Raw genomic sequence first — 15,408 nt, forward strand, 5'->3', positions numbered from 1 at the left:
GAAATGGAGTCCTTTTGACAGATATTTCCCGTAAACTCTTTTCTATTACAGGTTTAAACTATATCATTGAAGTCTGGTGATTGTTAGTGCCTAGTATAAATCGACATTTTTCTGGTGTTCTCTTTTTAGCTATTTAGCCAAGTTATAACTTTTTCTGAAAAGGCCTGATGGGACTATTTTAACATTGTCAACCTTTTACTTTGATGGGGTGTACTTCTATCCTTATCCCCCCCGACCCAACCCTCTCCCACACCCACCTCTCTACATTCAGTTGTGGATGGTAGCAATATTTTTGGTTCCTCCACTTCCTCCTTCATATTTTTAAAAGATTTGTCCTTGTCATTATGTATAGTGAGAGATCTGTTAAAGATCAAGAAAATCTTGACCTGGATAGGATATTAGATCCAAGCCACGAGTGTCCTTAGGTGGTTCTTTCATTTATTCTACTTGCACAGTTTATACATAAATGGCAGATATATATAAAAGACCTATCACTTTTATGCTTACTTATGCTTCTAATTCAGTATCTGGTTGAGAGGTTTGGTTCATAGCTTCAAAACAGTGCAAAAAAATTGATTTCAGTTCTCTCTGCTTCAGTCTCCTAGTTGGATCTAGAGTCTTCTGATTAGGGAAAGAAAGAATAGATCAGATCACACCCAAAATTTCTCCTTTCATTGAGGATTAAAGGTTGACTGACCTACCTAAAGTCACTTCCCTTTGGACTGTAAGCCCTAGAGGAAACTATAATTTAATACCTTTGCTTTCCTTGAGCTAGTATTGGAAAACTCTAGTTCCTGTTGTTAGGATAAAGTTACTGTTTTCTGGTTTCTTGGTCTTTTTATTTGAAAAAGTCACAGACTCTTCATATCCCTGAAAAACTCAAGTTGCCTCTTCAACTAGGGTCTCAGTAGTAATTCTAGAGGCCTGCAGGCAGTGTGCAGGGATATATGACAAACTTCCTAGGGAGTCGGGAAGGAATACAGTGACCCACACACTTTTAAAGTCCATTTTCCATCCTGCCTTATAGAAATGGCACTAGAGGTGGGATAAATGAAGTTAGCTTTCTTTTTCAGATACTAACATCCTGTGAGATACAATCATATAGAGTATTTTCTCATTTCTCTTTGGGGTAGAGCTCAGAGAGCTTTTCTTCTCCCTTTGGTAGTATAGAACCATTTGTACTGTAGAAAGAATAGCTGGGAATATGGAGCACATATAAGGCAACCCAATTAAAAAACAGAAGGAATGAGTCAGTGGGACAGTACATCAGAGTGATTTCTGTGGGGTAATACTTTCTGCATCTTAATGCTTTTTGGACTATGGATTTAAGCCACCCTCCCACTAGACTTTTGGAGCAATAACTTTTTTAAGCCTTTTTTTATTATGATTGAAAGACTACCATGTTGCTTTTAAGTAGTTTGAGTATTGACAGAAGGTAAGTTCTCAACTTCTTTCTATATAATCACTGAGCCAGGATGAATTTCCCAAAGAAATTTCCCAAATAAAGCAAATTTATAATTTGCTTCCAACGAAGGATGGGAAGTGGAAGGGACACATAAAACTGTAGAGCTGACAATACTAATTTTATCAGATTTCAAATAAGAATAATTAAACTTATAAAGTGACATACTAATTCTTTTTGCATTACTTTCCCTTTTTGTTGTTTAAAGTCAAATTCCAGAAATAAAAATCTTTATCATACTGTTTTCTTCTTGCTAAAGCTGGAAGGATAAAATAGGTAGTTCATCAATATCAGAAAATGTTTGATCTAAAGTAATATGAAGAGTAGTGTTGTTAATTAAGTACATGAACCAAATGGACTTCCTTGTTCCCTTTGAGAACTCATGATTGTCTAGGAAATGCATGTAGGTTTGTTTTTGGTATATAACATGAGTATACAGTGCTTCCTTTTGCAATTATCAAAGTCACTGCTCTGAAATACCAGCCTGTCTCTCAATCTGTGAACTTTAGAGGCATGTGTATATACAAGTATGTTTTATAAACCATGAATTTCTGTCTGTTTCCATGAAGTACTATCAGTTTGATAATAAAAGCAGGTTTACTTTTATCACTTAAAGTTTTGGTCTTAGGGCTGTTGAGAAAAATTAGAGTGATTCATAACAATTTAAATGGAGAAGGAAGTGACGTGTTAAATAATCCAGTAACGTGGTGCTAGATTATTTCTAGGACTATTTCCCCACCAAAACAAGCTGTAAATTTTCATTTTTTCATGGCACTGTGTTGTGTTAAATTGTGTTAACATTTGTGCTGAAATGGAGCATGTACTTTTTTATATATAAGTGTTAGAATTTCAGCTACTTTAGTTGAGACACAGAAAACTGTCACTGATCCAATAAAAGTATCAAAGGCCAAACTAACTATTTGGTTTCATTCTTAAAAGATTTATGAGAAAAGTAGAGAAAGCTCATATCTTTTTTTTTCCCTTATAGGAGAATCAGTCTATTGATTATTGTACTAAAATTCCAAGTCAAATAAGGCTCAGGAAATTTAACTAAAGAAAGGAAGGGGAAGAAACCTGAATTTTTCTACTCTCAAGGAAGTGAGACTAAAGAAACAGCATTATACTTCCCCCAGAAGTGTGAAATGGACTACTTTACCTTAAAAAAACATTTCTTGCTCTCCTTGCTGAAGGAGAGTAGTAGAAAGTGGGATGAAAATTTGAGGAGTCCATTGTTTTGGTGGGTGGTGCTGTCCCTGTGTATGTTCCTGGAAAGGCCTGCTTCTTGTGTTCTTTGAGGAAAAAAGAGATCATAAGCAGGAAGAATTCCTTGACATTACAGACTTTTAAGTCACTGAAAACTGTTGCCTTCTGAATTGTAAGCTTGTAAGCTGGGAGGGTACCTAAGAGATGTTGCAATTTAAAGACAAAGATATACCATGAAGGGGCTTGACTGCAGACAACAGATTTCTAGCTACTTCATTTCCAATATCAGAATCTGTGTAGTTAAAGAATTTTATTTCTTGGCAGAAGCTTATGGAAGATTATATGAAATCTTAAAGTTTTCTTATGGTCCAGAAGGGAATGGATGCAGGTAATAATGCAGTTTGATAGGAGACCTTTTTTCTTTGATCCTCTCATGTAGCATCATAATATTTAAGTCATCAATAGTTGGTTCATGACGTGAACAAGTGAGAGTTCTTGTAATGAGCACATGGCAGAGTGCCTAGGAGTGAAAGTGAGGTGAGCCCAGAGGACATAAGGGCCTGGCACTGAGGGAAAAACAGCCGGGCGCTTGTCACTGCAAACTTGTTCGTGCTGTAAAGTTTAGCTCTTGGAATCCCCTTTCAAAATTAGTCAAATAAGACTCCTATGTTCTGAGCAACTTTATGGGAAAATATTACTCCTTTTCTGTTGGTTGCGTATAAATGGCTTGAAAAGGAAACAATAATGATGGTAGAGTAGAATTCGGAGAATATGGTCTTGTTGCAGCCCAGTTGGGACTCATTACTGAAGAATTAAAATAACACTTCATGACTTTCCCTCAAGGCTTATTTGTGCACGATGGAGTTTTAAGGCAGTTATTATTTAATGATGATGAATCCTATTTGTAAAACCTATTCAAAAGCGTTCATCTTAATCTACTGATAGATCTGTGTTTTTTCAACTGTCCTGCAAAGTAGGGAGAACATAAGAGTGTTACTTCAAACCTCCTGTTGGGGAAACATATTCAGCAGTGAAGAAGTACAGATAGACTCAATCAAGATCATCCAGTAAAAACATTAGGTATAGAATTTTCTTCTGCTGAGTATTTTTAGGTTCTACGGTCTTTTTCTACCCTCAACTTTTCAGCCCATAGACCAGTTTACCAACAATAATTTAAAACAATAATAATAATAAGGCAATATACTGAGTACACAGTGTATGCCAACCACTATTCTAAGCTCTTCAGAAGCACCAAACCCTTGAAAGTTGACAGGTGTATGGAGTGGATATTACTATTAACCCTAATTAATAAGTAATGGAACTGAGTTACAGAAAGGTGGTGATTTGTCTAAAGTCACGTATCTAATGACGGGAGCAGAAATCTAACCTAGACAATCTGGCTCCAGAGTCCATGTTCTCAATAATTATGCCATCCTCAATTTAAAAAGCACAGAAGTATGAATTTTTACCTCAATGATGAAAAAAAAAGACCTTATTTTTACATACCACTTAAATTTTTGCCCAAGGATTTTATAGTATTATAGAAGTTTATTTCTATACACTTTATAGAGTCAAGTAGTTGGTAGAAAATAATTTTCTAAATCTAAGAAAGGGAAGTTTTGGTACCACCTCCATTATGTGTGGTTCAGAGCCTAGAAACTTGGAAGAACCACAACTTGAGAAACTACCATCGAAGCCTCAAATAAAAGGTTTTAATAAAATTTCCAGTCTAACATGTAAAACTTAATCCTGGAGATAAAACCTGGAGACGCAAGTTAAATTTGAATGAACAGATTCTTAGCTTTCAGAAATTCTAAAGGTGGCGGACCATTTTATTTATTTATCAAACATAAGCACTCACTTCATCAATATATAGTATCTTTAAATTAGAAATTTAAAGTACTATTCCAACTTAGTTCTGAAGACAGTGTTTTGTTGCTTTGTGAAAGCATAGAAAAGGGTATCCTCCACAAAAGAGAAGTCCTTTATTGTCATTTTAAAAAAACCAGAAAGGGTAAAAACAGAAAGAGGAACGGCTAATATAAACTTATAGATAGGACCTTGTGTGGGATAACTTATTCCAATGTTTTCTATAAATTTTGTTTTTAACTTTACCCCTCAAACAAACACACACAAAAAAGGCTTTAGCATTCTAATTCAAATTGGTAAAGGGCTGAGCAACCCTTAAAGCTGCCCTGAAGGAAGTATGGCAGACTAAGCTAGATGAAAAAATGAATTAGGAAAACAAAACCCCTAGTAGTAGAATATCAGGATGAAATGGGCATTTTGGCTTTGTCTCCGCTTAACTCCTGATGAAGTCAAAATCATGGTATCCTGCCCCAGAGTGAATTAAAGAGAGAACATTATGTAGAAATGGAGATGTGGCATCAGAAAGGTTGACAAAGGTAAGTGGAGGGCAGAAAAGGTTAGACAAAAGCCTTCAAGGCCAGTGACAATCACCCTTTCTAATCCCCACTTACCTTACTTCTGGAACTTAATACAGGAATCATCATGGGATGTGGGCCCAGAGTGGTATGGGGGTGAGGATCCTGACCTCATAGAGCTGAACTTTCTTCAACCACAGGATCATTCTCTAGTCCAACACTCAGAAGGGAAACAATGTGAAAAGTGTGTTTTCTTAATCTATCACCGAGTGGGACAATTTATTTTCTTTGCAGGGAAAGGAAAACGTTCTGATCTCTATTGCTGTACAGGGGAAGCTTTTCCAAGATGAGCATAATATGATAGGGATGTCCTCAAGTGAATTAGCATCCTGGGTTCAGTGAGTTTCCAAAGCAGCCCCAGCTTAGGAAGTGTGTTCGTTCACCTCTACGCAACCAGTGTTCTGAATAAGATGGTTCTAGGGCTGGTTTGAAAAAGTAAGTATTGGAAATCCCTACTGTACACAGTCTGCCAAGGATCTCTAAAGATGCTGAATGGTAAAGGTGCCTCCTTGTGAGTAGGGCTTTATTGAATAGGGTACTGCCTTAGTCCAAAGTTAACACAACATTCACCGTAAAGATCAGGCAATAAGTCAAAAGATTAAGCTGTTAGGACTTTAATGAGATTGGCCTGGGCCATTGCAAATCCCTGGTATAAACTTGTAGATGCCAAGAGATGGAACGTAAATGTGAAATGGCCCTGTTCACCTTACCTGTTGAGGGTAGTGAATGCTCATTATTCATGCAGAGCCTTTCATTCACAGATGTCTGAGCTCAGGAGCAGGTTCTTTGCTCTTGGAGGAAGAGACAAAGATCTGATTTGTCACCAGAGGGAACAGTGAGTTGCCTCTGCCTGAAAGCCCAGAGACTTGCCATCTCGGCACAGCTCTTACCCAGAACTAGCTACGTAACCTAGGTCAAGCCATCTAATCTCTTTGAGGCCCAGGTTTCCCAGCGGTCATAAGAGGAGTTTTAACAGGTTGGTTGCTGAGGCCAGGGTCAGAACTAGATCTCAAAGTTCTCTAACTTGAGCAGGTTCTGTAAGACCCGGGGAGTGTCACGGTAGATTTTCTTTGGTTTCCAAATGAATTAACCACTATAAATTCCTACACTTTCAGAAGAAATCAGTAATGTGGGCCACAGGTCTCAATCTCAAATTTGATGAATGGTCTTATTTTAACAGATGTGGAGAAGAAGAAATGCACTAGATTTGTGCTGTCTGATATGGTAGCCACCAGCCATGTGTGGCTATTTGAATTAAATTTAAATTAATTTAAATTAAATTAAAAAACCATTTCCTCAATCATGCTAGCCACATTTCAAGTGCTCAGTAGCCACATGTGACTAGTGCCTACTGAATTCAACAGCAGAGGCATAAAATCGCAGAAAGTTCTATTGGTCAGCACTGCCCTAGACCTTAACCTGGACCATGAACGGCAACTACTTGTCCCTTAGTGCAGGGCATAGATGTTTGCACCCCAGGGTGACTGTGTTCATCTTTGGGGAATGGAAGAATGGATTAAATTCCATTTGGACAAAGCAGTGCAGGAAACCCTTCAGGCACAGGATGTTGGCATTGGACAAGAGTTTGAGGGAGGTGGGAGGAGGGGAGGTTAGAGGAAGGGGTTAGGAAACAGCTGAACCATTCTCTGCCGCGGGGCTGGACTAGCCCTGAGCTTCTGTAGGACACAGGACCCTTAGAGGAGGGTTCCTCAGCGAGATTATCACCCCACTCACGACTGATCCCAGCAATGGAAAAGTGTGAGAGGAGCCGGGCTGCCCTAACCCCAAGGAAATCAGGGACCCTCTCAGCACTCGATGGTGGGAAAAAGTTGTCACATTGGGCCCATGTCACAATAGGGAAAGTTATTACATAGACAGTCAGTGGCTGGAGGGGAATAATTCTGGCTTTCTGGAAATAAGTGAGGTAGGTAACCACTCTATCTAACAGTCTGCTTCTTAGGTACAGGTCTGTGCAGTCAAGCCAGCTTATGTTTTGAGGTTTAAGCTTGAGTGTTAGCAAGAAAGTATCAGTGATATGGTGAAAAAGCTTTTCTACAGAGTTGGTACCTTGGTGCTGCTTTCCCTGTCAGCCCTGCTGGCTAAGGGGCCATCCGTGTGGGGAAGGGAAGAAATCAGAGGCGGATGGCAAAAAGAGTGTAATTTTAGCTGCTGTCTGGAAGGCACATGTGAAGGGAGTCACCTTTCTCTTCTGGATCTACTTCTAGGTGCAGCTGCAGGGGACGACACAGAGGATGCGAGCACGGAGTTCACCGACAGTATCGAGGAGGAGGCTGCACACAATAGCCACCAGCAAGTAAGTCCAAGTCAGGTCCTGGGGCCCCAGGGTGCAGAGCTCATAGCCCTTTGGGGACTGGTGGTCTCCTGCAGCCCTTGTGGGCCTGGAGTGAGAAGCTATCTTTTTAGATAAACCACTTCCCAGTCTTCTTCCTGCCCTCCCAGCCACCTTGCCAACCCCTATCCTCACTCCATATTTCTTTCCAATCCACCCTTTTTACTCCTTGTATCTTGTGCTCCTGTTCCTTGCCCCCCGCTACCCTCCTCTGCTCCTATGTACCATCTATAGCTATAGCTTCAGAAGAATTTTTACTTACAACAAGACCTCAACACTTACCCTCTTGGGCTTTTGTAACTGAAACACATCACAGAAGACAGGGAGTCATCGAAGGGCTGCTTGGGGAGGTGGCAGGCCTAGGACCTGCTTCAGGAGAGAGTTTTCTGAGGAAGTCCAAGAGGATCGGAATGCTTCCAAAGCAAGGATCATTCTCAGTGAAGTCTCACTATATAAAAGAGAACCTTGCTGGGCAACCTGACAATCTACCCAGGTTGTGACACGTCAATGGCCAGCAGATGACACTTCAAGAGCAAGCCCCTGTCAAACCTCAGAACTTGGTACCCAAGGCTAAAACATTGTTCCCACCGACCATCAGTGAAGGTGTAACCAGCATTTTCTCAAGCTCAAGAGTAGAATGTCCTAGACCTCAGAGATTAAGTCACCAATAGTGATCCCATAGCACCCACTGGAACTCCTATGTGTCTTCACCTTGCCCAGTGACATTTAGCAATCACATGTCCTGGATGGACCAGGCCTGCGACTCTCTGAGTTTTTAAGGGGAAAGTAGATCATTGGTATCTGTCCTTCTGCAGAAGCAGCTGGGCTTTTCCTGTGATAGGCTCCTTGGAGCTATTAGGAAAACTATAGGGGACATGAGGCTTTCTGGGTCTGCCTCTTCATCTCCTGCGTAAGAAAAAGAGGAGACGTCTAATAAACCAACAGAAAGACCCAAGTGAGCAGTCCCCAAATCTCACAGGATTTGGCACAGTCTTTGACTCTTGAGGATACAAGCAGTTGTCTGGAATACCTCACATCCTCAGCACAGTTTCTTTACCTTCTACCAAGATTCCCTTTTTGCTGCTCTAGACACACCTGACCCTAACTTCTCCCTTGAGTTCCTGTGTGAACTCCACTTCTCTTTTTGCTTGGACAGCTTCTTCTGAGTCCTCCTAACTGGTGCTTGTAACTTTAATTATGTACACCACTGCCCCTCTGGACAGATCCCTTACCTCTCACTCCCTGATTTCACTGAGGATCTTGGGTGAGAGAGAGGGATCTGCAGGATGAGAAAATATCCACTCTAACACAGAGCTAGATTGGGATGTCAGCAGGTCACTGATGGTTATTGCTACTCTGGGTCAGGGTTAACTTCAGAATAAGTGAACAGGAGACACAGATAATGGAGAGAACCAGATTCCGACTGAAGTGGTCCAAACTATGCCTGATAGCGCGAGTTCTTCACTCTGCTTCTCAGTTATAGGCAAACTGGTTTGTAAAGTCACTTCTTCCTCAACCTTCTTTTCTATAGCCGAGCGTGGAGAAAATGATCAGACCACATTTTGAGGTCAGTCCAAGCCTGGAATAAACCTTTACATTGGGGCATTTGTACTTCCCTTGCAATGTCTTCCCTATCACCTGGCATAGGAGATACTTAATAAGTTAGACAAGTATTTACCTGTTGGATGAAAAATATCTTGGGTAAGCACTGTTTTTCTCTGTATCCCCTTTCCTTGAAAATCAATCTTCAGTTTTGGGGAAGGAGGTGTATGAAATCATTGTAAACTTACTTCAACTTTTCTGAGGTTTGTTGGTGTGACTCTCCTGCTACCAATTAAATAAAGCTTGTTTTGTCATAACTGTTTTGTGTCCAGATTCTCAAAAATGTGTTTGCTTGTTTCCCGGGAACTGGTCCCTTAAGATTGAGCTCTGAGCTTCTCCTAATTGTGTCCTTGGGAGGTAGACCTTATTCTCAACACCAAGCTCCCTTCCTACCTCAAGCATACGCACACTTCCCCTAACAAACACATCCAACTTTGTGTGCCTTTTAAGGCAAGAACCACCTTTTGGCCAAAGCAGATTGCTTCATCTTTATCTTTGGACTCACCCTCCTCAGGAAGTGCCAGGCCTGGCCATGATGGTAATTGTCCTCAGATACCTCTCACACAATTCCATTCCCAATCAAATGTAAGATCTGTAACAAATACCTAGGAAGTTCCTGTGAAAGAAACTAGAGTAATCAATCATTGCCTTTCTTCGTTTGAATTTTTGCAATGGAGAAAAGTTAATCAACAATCAAAACTGCAAAGGAGAGTCAGTGATGAACTTGAAAAAAGATCATTTTTAATACCCTAATGCTGTCTGAGAAATGAATTACACTGTGGGAGGTATGAAGGAATAGGGCTAAAACAAAACCACTTTATTCAAATAAGAGATCAGATCTGCACATTGATCTCCATGGGGCAAATGAAAATCAGCACACAAAATGTTGAATTATACCATGGAAGCAATAGAATAGATGAATTAGGAAATGTGAAAAAAAAAAAGCAACAACTACCTATAAGAGACGTAATTAACAATAGAACTAAAGGATTCATACTACCGCCACATACACTGGAAGCCCTGGGGTTTTACTTCAGGAAAAACAATAGAAATACTACCTTTCCATAGATGTTAAAGAAAAAAAATAAAAAGGTTAGATCCTGAGTCACTTTTCATGCATTTACATTTAAATTTTACAGACAAGGCAGCTAAAGTAAACTCCCTTGGACGTGGTAATATGAAAAGGCAAATTAGCCTGGGAACAAATCAGACCTCTATTTTTCTCATTTAAAAGTAAGAAATCAGACCAGATGAACCTTAAAGTCCCTTCTGGTATTAACATTCCATGGGTCTTATTTTTTCTTTTTAAAGAAAGTAGGTATATTTAAATCAATAGAAGATAACATACATCTAGAAGGCACTTTAAAAATAGATAGTATCATTAAAGTTAGACATTTTTAAGCAGAAGTAACCCTTAAGGTTTAGAAAAGAATAAATGTGTCCATATTCAAAGCAGATGACATTGTTTAGTTAGTTGCAAAGAGTTTATTTAGAAAGGTAATGTCACATAATTTAAATGAAGGGTGAGGTCATACACTTTCAAAAGTGGTTTTATCCAGTCCACGACATACCTGAAACCTAGATTTTATCATGCTGTTACGAGGTCCAAAGCAACAGTCAATGGCTTTGTGCCAAGCCAAGCAGCTGTTAATCACTGATCCGTTTAAGCTCCTCTGAGCCCTGTTCTGTCCAATATATCAATATTTCTGACCTAAATGAAGCAATAAAGCACATAATTAATTCTACAAATCATCCCTAATCAAGTGGCCGCTACATGATTTATGGAGATACACATAAATATTTTGATGACTTTGATGATTGTGAAATGATTCTGTATAGCCGGAATGAATTTGTGACAGGTACAAATCATTATATTTATAGAGATAAAAGAAAACAATATGACCCAGAAGTAGCTGTGGGGAGAGTTGGAAAATTGGGAGGTCAAAATTGACCTGAAGTTAAGTAAAACTCCAAAATGCTGCCACTGAAAGGAAAAATAAGCCAATATGACATTGGGATATAAGATTAATATTCGACAGACAGGCAAGAAATTCACATACTAAAATAATTAGTCATACACTAAATAGATTATCATACTCATGTTTTGGTTTCTACACTTTTAAAAGCATGGGAAAAGCTGGAGAGGAGCCCAAGACAAACAATAAAAAAGTTTAAAAGTTAAAAAATTAATTTAAAAAAATTATTTATTTATTTTTATTTTGTTTATTTTTGGCTGCATTGGGTGTTCGTTGCTGTGCACAAGCTTCTCATTGCGGTGGCTTCTCTTGTTGCAGAGTGTGGGCTCTAGGTGTGCAGGCTTCAGTAGTTGTGGCTCGTGGGCTCAGTAGTTGTGGCTCACGGGCTCTAGAGCGCAGGCCCAGTAGTTGTGGCACACGGACTTAGTTGCTCCGTGGCATGTGGGATCTTCCCAGACCAGGGCTTGAACCCATGTCCCCTGCATTGGCAGACAGATTCTTAACCACTGTGCCACCAGGGAGGCCCTAAAGTATTATCTGAGGAAAAACTATACAATCTGCTTTAGTTGAAACATTAAGGAGTAACTTCAAGAGTATCCTCAAAAAACAAAGGTGATGGGGAATTGCTTCTGCTTGTTTTCTTCTCACGTGCTTAGATTTGTAGAGAGAGTTTGGCTGGCAACATCAGCATAGGGTGATAACCAACAAGGGAAATTGGTTGCTAGGCAGGTGGCCTCACTTTAGCTTCTCAGCAATTGTAGAGTGTGATTCTCCTGTTGCCAATGAAATTAAGGTTGCTTTGTCTTAACTGTAGCTCCGCCTATACCCTAATTCTCTGACTATGACTCCTGATTCCTGAGTGCCCAGATCCTTCCTCGTAATCATCCTTTCTGGAGTCTGAGTTACAGCCTCAGGCTTTGAGCTTTGGTACCTTAGCCATGATCTCTGCAGTCAAGGACTCAAGTGTTGAGATGATGAAGCTTCCTGACTGGTGAGAAGACTCCCGGAGAACTCTGTCCCCTCAGAAAGAGAAGAATCACAGCATCCACACTCTCCAGCCCTGTTTAAACCTCGTTTGTTTGCTTTTGTTTTAAATTTGTTGTGTGCTTGTGGTTTTTTCCTCACCCACCTCTGCCCATGGCAACAGTTCTCGCTGCTTGTGTGGTATGTTCTCTCACCCAAGCCAGTTTCCAGGGCCCTTGTGGCTGAGGAGTCCTAGAGGGGGAGCTCCTTTTAGGTCTGCCTGTTTTGGTCCCCTAGAAGGCTGCCTTCGTGCTCTGATGTTCCTCGTAGATCCTCTTCAATGCACTAACTTCTTTAAACCATGATTTTCTTTCAGCGCATCAAGGTAGCTTTGGAGAAAAGCCTGGCAGCTGTGGAGACCCAGAACGTATCTCTTGCCCCTCCATCCACGACAGGAGGGGACAGTAACAGGGGTCTTCAGGAGGAATTGCTCCGCCTGAGGGCTGAGATTCACCAGCTCTTAGAGGAGAAGAGGAAAGCTGAGGGGGAACTGAAGGAGCTGAAGGCTCAAATCGAGGAAGCAGGGTTCTCCTCTGTGGGCCACATCAGGTAGGATGTGCACCAGAGAAGGGGAGCCCGCTGATGGAGAGGCTACCATAGCCAAGGGACTCACCTTGCTGCTGCCAGGGCATTTGTGCTGCCATGGGGCTTCTTGGTCCACATCCCATGCTCCGTGCATTAATTGTTCTACAGATTCTTAGAAAAGTTAATAATATTGGATAATGGGGATTTTCAATAATTACCATTCAAACTATTCAAATAAATCTGGTCTTAATTCAGTATAATAATGGCCATTATTAGCTATACATATGACTGTCATGAGTGGAAATCTCCTAGTTGTATGATTTGTATTGCTCTTTTGAATTGACTGTGACATGTAAGGAATCTTCTGCTACCCAAGATGCTTCACTGCTATATGCAGAACCAGAATAGTCCATGAGGAGGAGGATTTATACAGAGGCCCTTCCACCTCCACTCAGCTCTCTCTCAGCAGCACAAATCCTTAAATCACAGAATAGAAATTTTAATAATCTCTGCTGTTTTATTTACTTTGCAAAAGTGGTAAGTAGCTTATGCATTGGCTAGATTGACCACTCTGTCTTTAATGGCTTTTTTTCAAAAGATGCTTGGGGAACATGCTGATAACGTAGGGCTAATCCACTTAGTCATTCATCCCTGAGGGTCATAATCATAATGGCCTGCTGTTTAGAACACAGCTGTGCGGATGTACAACTTCTAATTCATGCCCTATTGTTTCCCTGCCTATTATGTGCCACTTAAATGTCCCTGAATCATAGAATAATATTAGTACAGAAGAGGACCTTGGCATCCAGCATAATGTCTTATTTCATAGTCGAGGAAACTCTGGCCTAAAAAGTTCTGGTAACTTGCTCAAGGTTGCATAATAGTCCCTGGCTAGACCCCTGGCTCCCAATTATTAAATTATAAACCTTTTCTTCTATACTGTATACTTTGTCAAACAATTTTTGAAATACTCTTGTGATCATCCTTAATGTTGGTTCTTTTTTTTTTTTTTTTTTTTTTTATTTTTGGCTGTGTTGGGTCTTCGTTTCTGTGCGAGGGCTTTCTCCAGTTGCGGCGAGCAGGGGCCACTCTTCATCGCGGTGCGCGGGCCTCTCACTGTCACGGCCTCTCCCGTATGCGGAGCACAGGCTCCAGACACGCAGGCTCAGTAGTTGTGGCTCACAGGCCTAGCCGCTCCACGGCATGTGGGATCTTCCCGGACCGGGGCACGAACCCGTGTCCCCTGCATTGGCAGGGGGATTCTTAACCACTGCGCCACCAGGGAAGCCCAGTGTTGGTTCTTTTACTCTGAATTATCATGATATTTCTTTTCTTAAATTCTACTTAAGTTAAAGCTTAAGTTTGACTTAAACTTTGTTATGTGTAAACTTTGTTGTGCTATCATGGGTGAGAACAATACATCTCTTTTGATCCTACAGTTGAATATACAATCCAACCAAATGTAGTATCTTCATGATTTATTTTCCTTTTTCCTCGGAGTTACTAACCTAAAACTGATTGAACTCTCCATCCAACCTGAAGCACCACTGATACTGTAGAAGATAGAATCTGTGTAATTCGTAGTCCCTCTTTTGAGATTTTGTTGAACATTGCTGTTGTTAGTTTGTATTGTGAACACAGCAAATATAAAGTTATGACATAATATTAAATATTCTTCTTTATACCACACGTGTGCCCCTGTCTTTCCCTTTTACACATCAGTTTTGGTAAAATACCTGTCCCACTTTTCTCCATTGAAACTCTCATAGACGATCTCTCTGATTCCTGTGTCCTAAAGCATTTTCATCCTTGATTCACGCTAGACAAGCTCTGCTCTATTCCAAAACTTCAGGATCTGAGAAAGCCAGTCTAGGGGCAAAGCCAACTGCTGGTCCTTCAGGCTATGAATTATTACTTCCTTTGCCTCTTCTGGTCAGCAGTTCTCAATTTAGCGTGCTTAAGAATCACCTGTGGAACTTAAGTGAAATATCGATTTGTAGGCCTTAGCTCTAAAGCTTTTTAAACAAGCACCTCCTAGGATTCTGCTGTCAGTATTCCTCAGGTCTGCAGCTAGTTTGAGCAGGATTAAATGACTTCTCTGTTGCAGACACTGAGCCAGCCATACCACTTATGTAATTTCATGTAAGCATCCAATAACTCCACTAGGTCAGTGTTAGAGGTTAAGTGAACTGCCTTTTTAAGTAAATTGCCTTTTTAAAGCCATATTTTTTATTGCTTCCACCCAATCCTAGTGAAATATTTGGTGGGAGGAAAGGCTGCATCTAGAATGTCTTGGTGAAAATTAGTTATTTAGTCCATTTTATTTCCTCAACAAATATGAATATTTTATGCGCAGCTGGCACTGTGGAGGTTCTGGAGATACAGGGTGAACAGGACACACAGAATCCCTGTTCTCATGAAGATGATCTCCTATCAGAGGAGCCAGACGTAAAGCAAATAATTAACATAAGTACATTTGATTATAGTTGTGATTAGTGTTATTTATTTCTTCTGTGTTCCTAGGTCCAAATTTCTCATCCAGTAGTTGAAAAGTGACTGATGATAATTAATGGAACTGTAGAATCCATAATAATAAATTTGTCCCAATATCTTTTTTATTTTTTTCTTAACAGTGTAGTTACCCTTGTTTATTCCAGAGGCCACTGAAAATTAGAACATGAGGCTGCAAGCATGAGTAAAGACAACTAGACTGGGTGTCTTGAGTCCTAGATTTTTAGTGATGATGCCGCCACCAAGTAGCTATGGGAGTGCGGGTAATCTCTTGCTCTTTCTGAGCCTTGGTTTCCTCGTGTATAAAATAAG

General features: G+C 40.3%; 1 protein-coding gene across 23 annotated transcripts in view; it reads left to right on the top strand.

Annotated features, from left to right (window-relative positions):
- LOC118897873 (phosphodiesterase 4D interacting protein) overlaps window positions 1-15,408 on the top strand; it is a 218,171-nt gene that overhangs the window by 152,103 nt on the left and 50,660 nt on the right. For 21 of the 23 annotated variants that reach the window (XR_005020563.1, XM_036857374.1, XM_036857557.1 and 18 more), the window contains 2 exons: window positions 7,335-7,423; window positions 12,377-12,609. Coding sequence is in view for 22 of the 23 variants with exons in the window: in XM_036857374.1 (XP_036713269.1) it covers window positions 7,335-7,423; window positions 12,377-12,609 (322 nt within the window). In the remaining variant the exon portion in view is untranslated. Of the gene's footprint in view, window positions 1-7,334; window positions 7,424-7,693; window positions 9,319-12,376; window positions 12,610-15,408 lie in introns of those variants that run through there. The other 2 variants (XM_036857528.1, XM_036857517.1) reach the window with 2 other exon arrangements.

Source organism: Balaenoptera musculus, chromosome 1 (assembly GCF_009873245.2).
Source record: "Balaenoptera musculus isolate JJ_BM4_2016_0621 chromosome 1, mBalMus1.pri.v3, whole genome shotgun sequence".
Taxonomy (NCBI): Eukaryota; Metazoa; Chordata; class Mammalia; order Artiodactyla; family Balaenopteridae; genus Balaenoptera; species Balaenoptera musculus.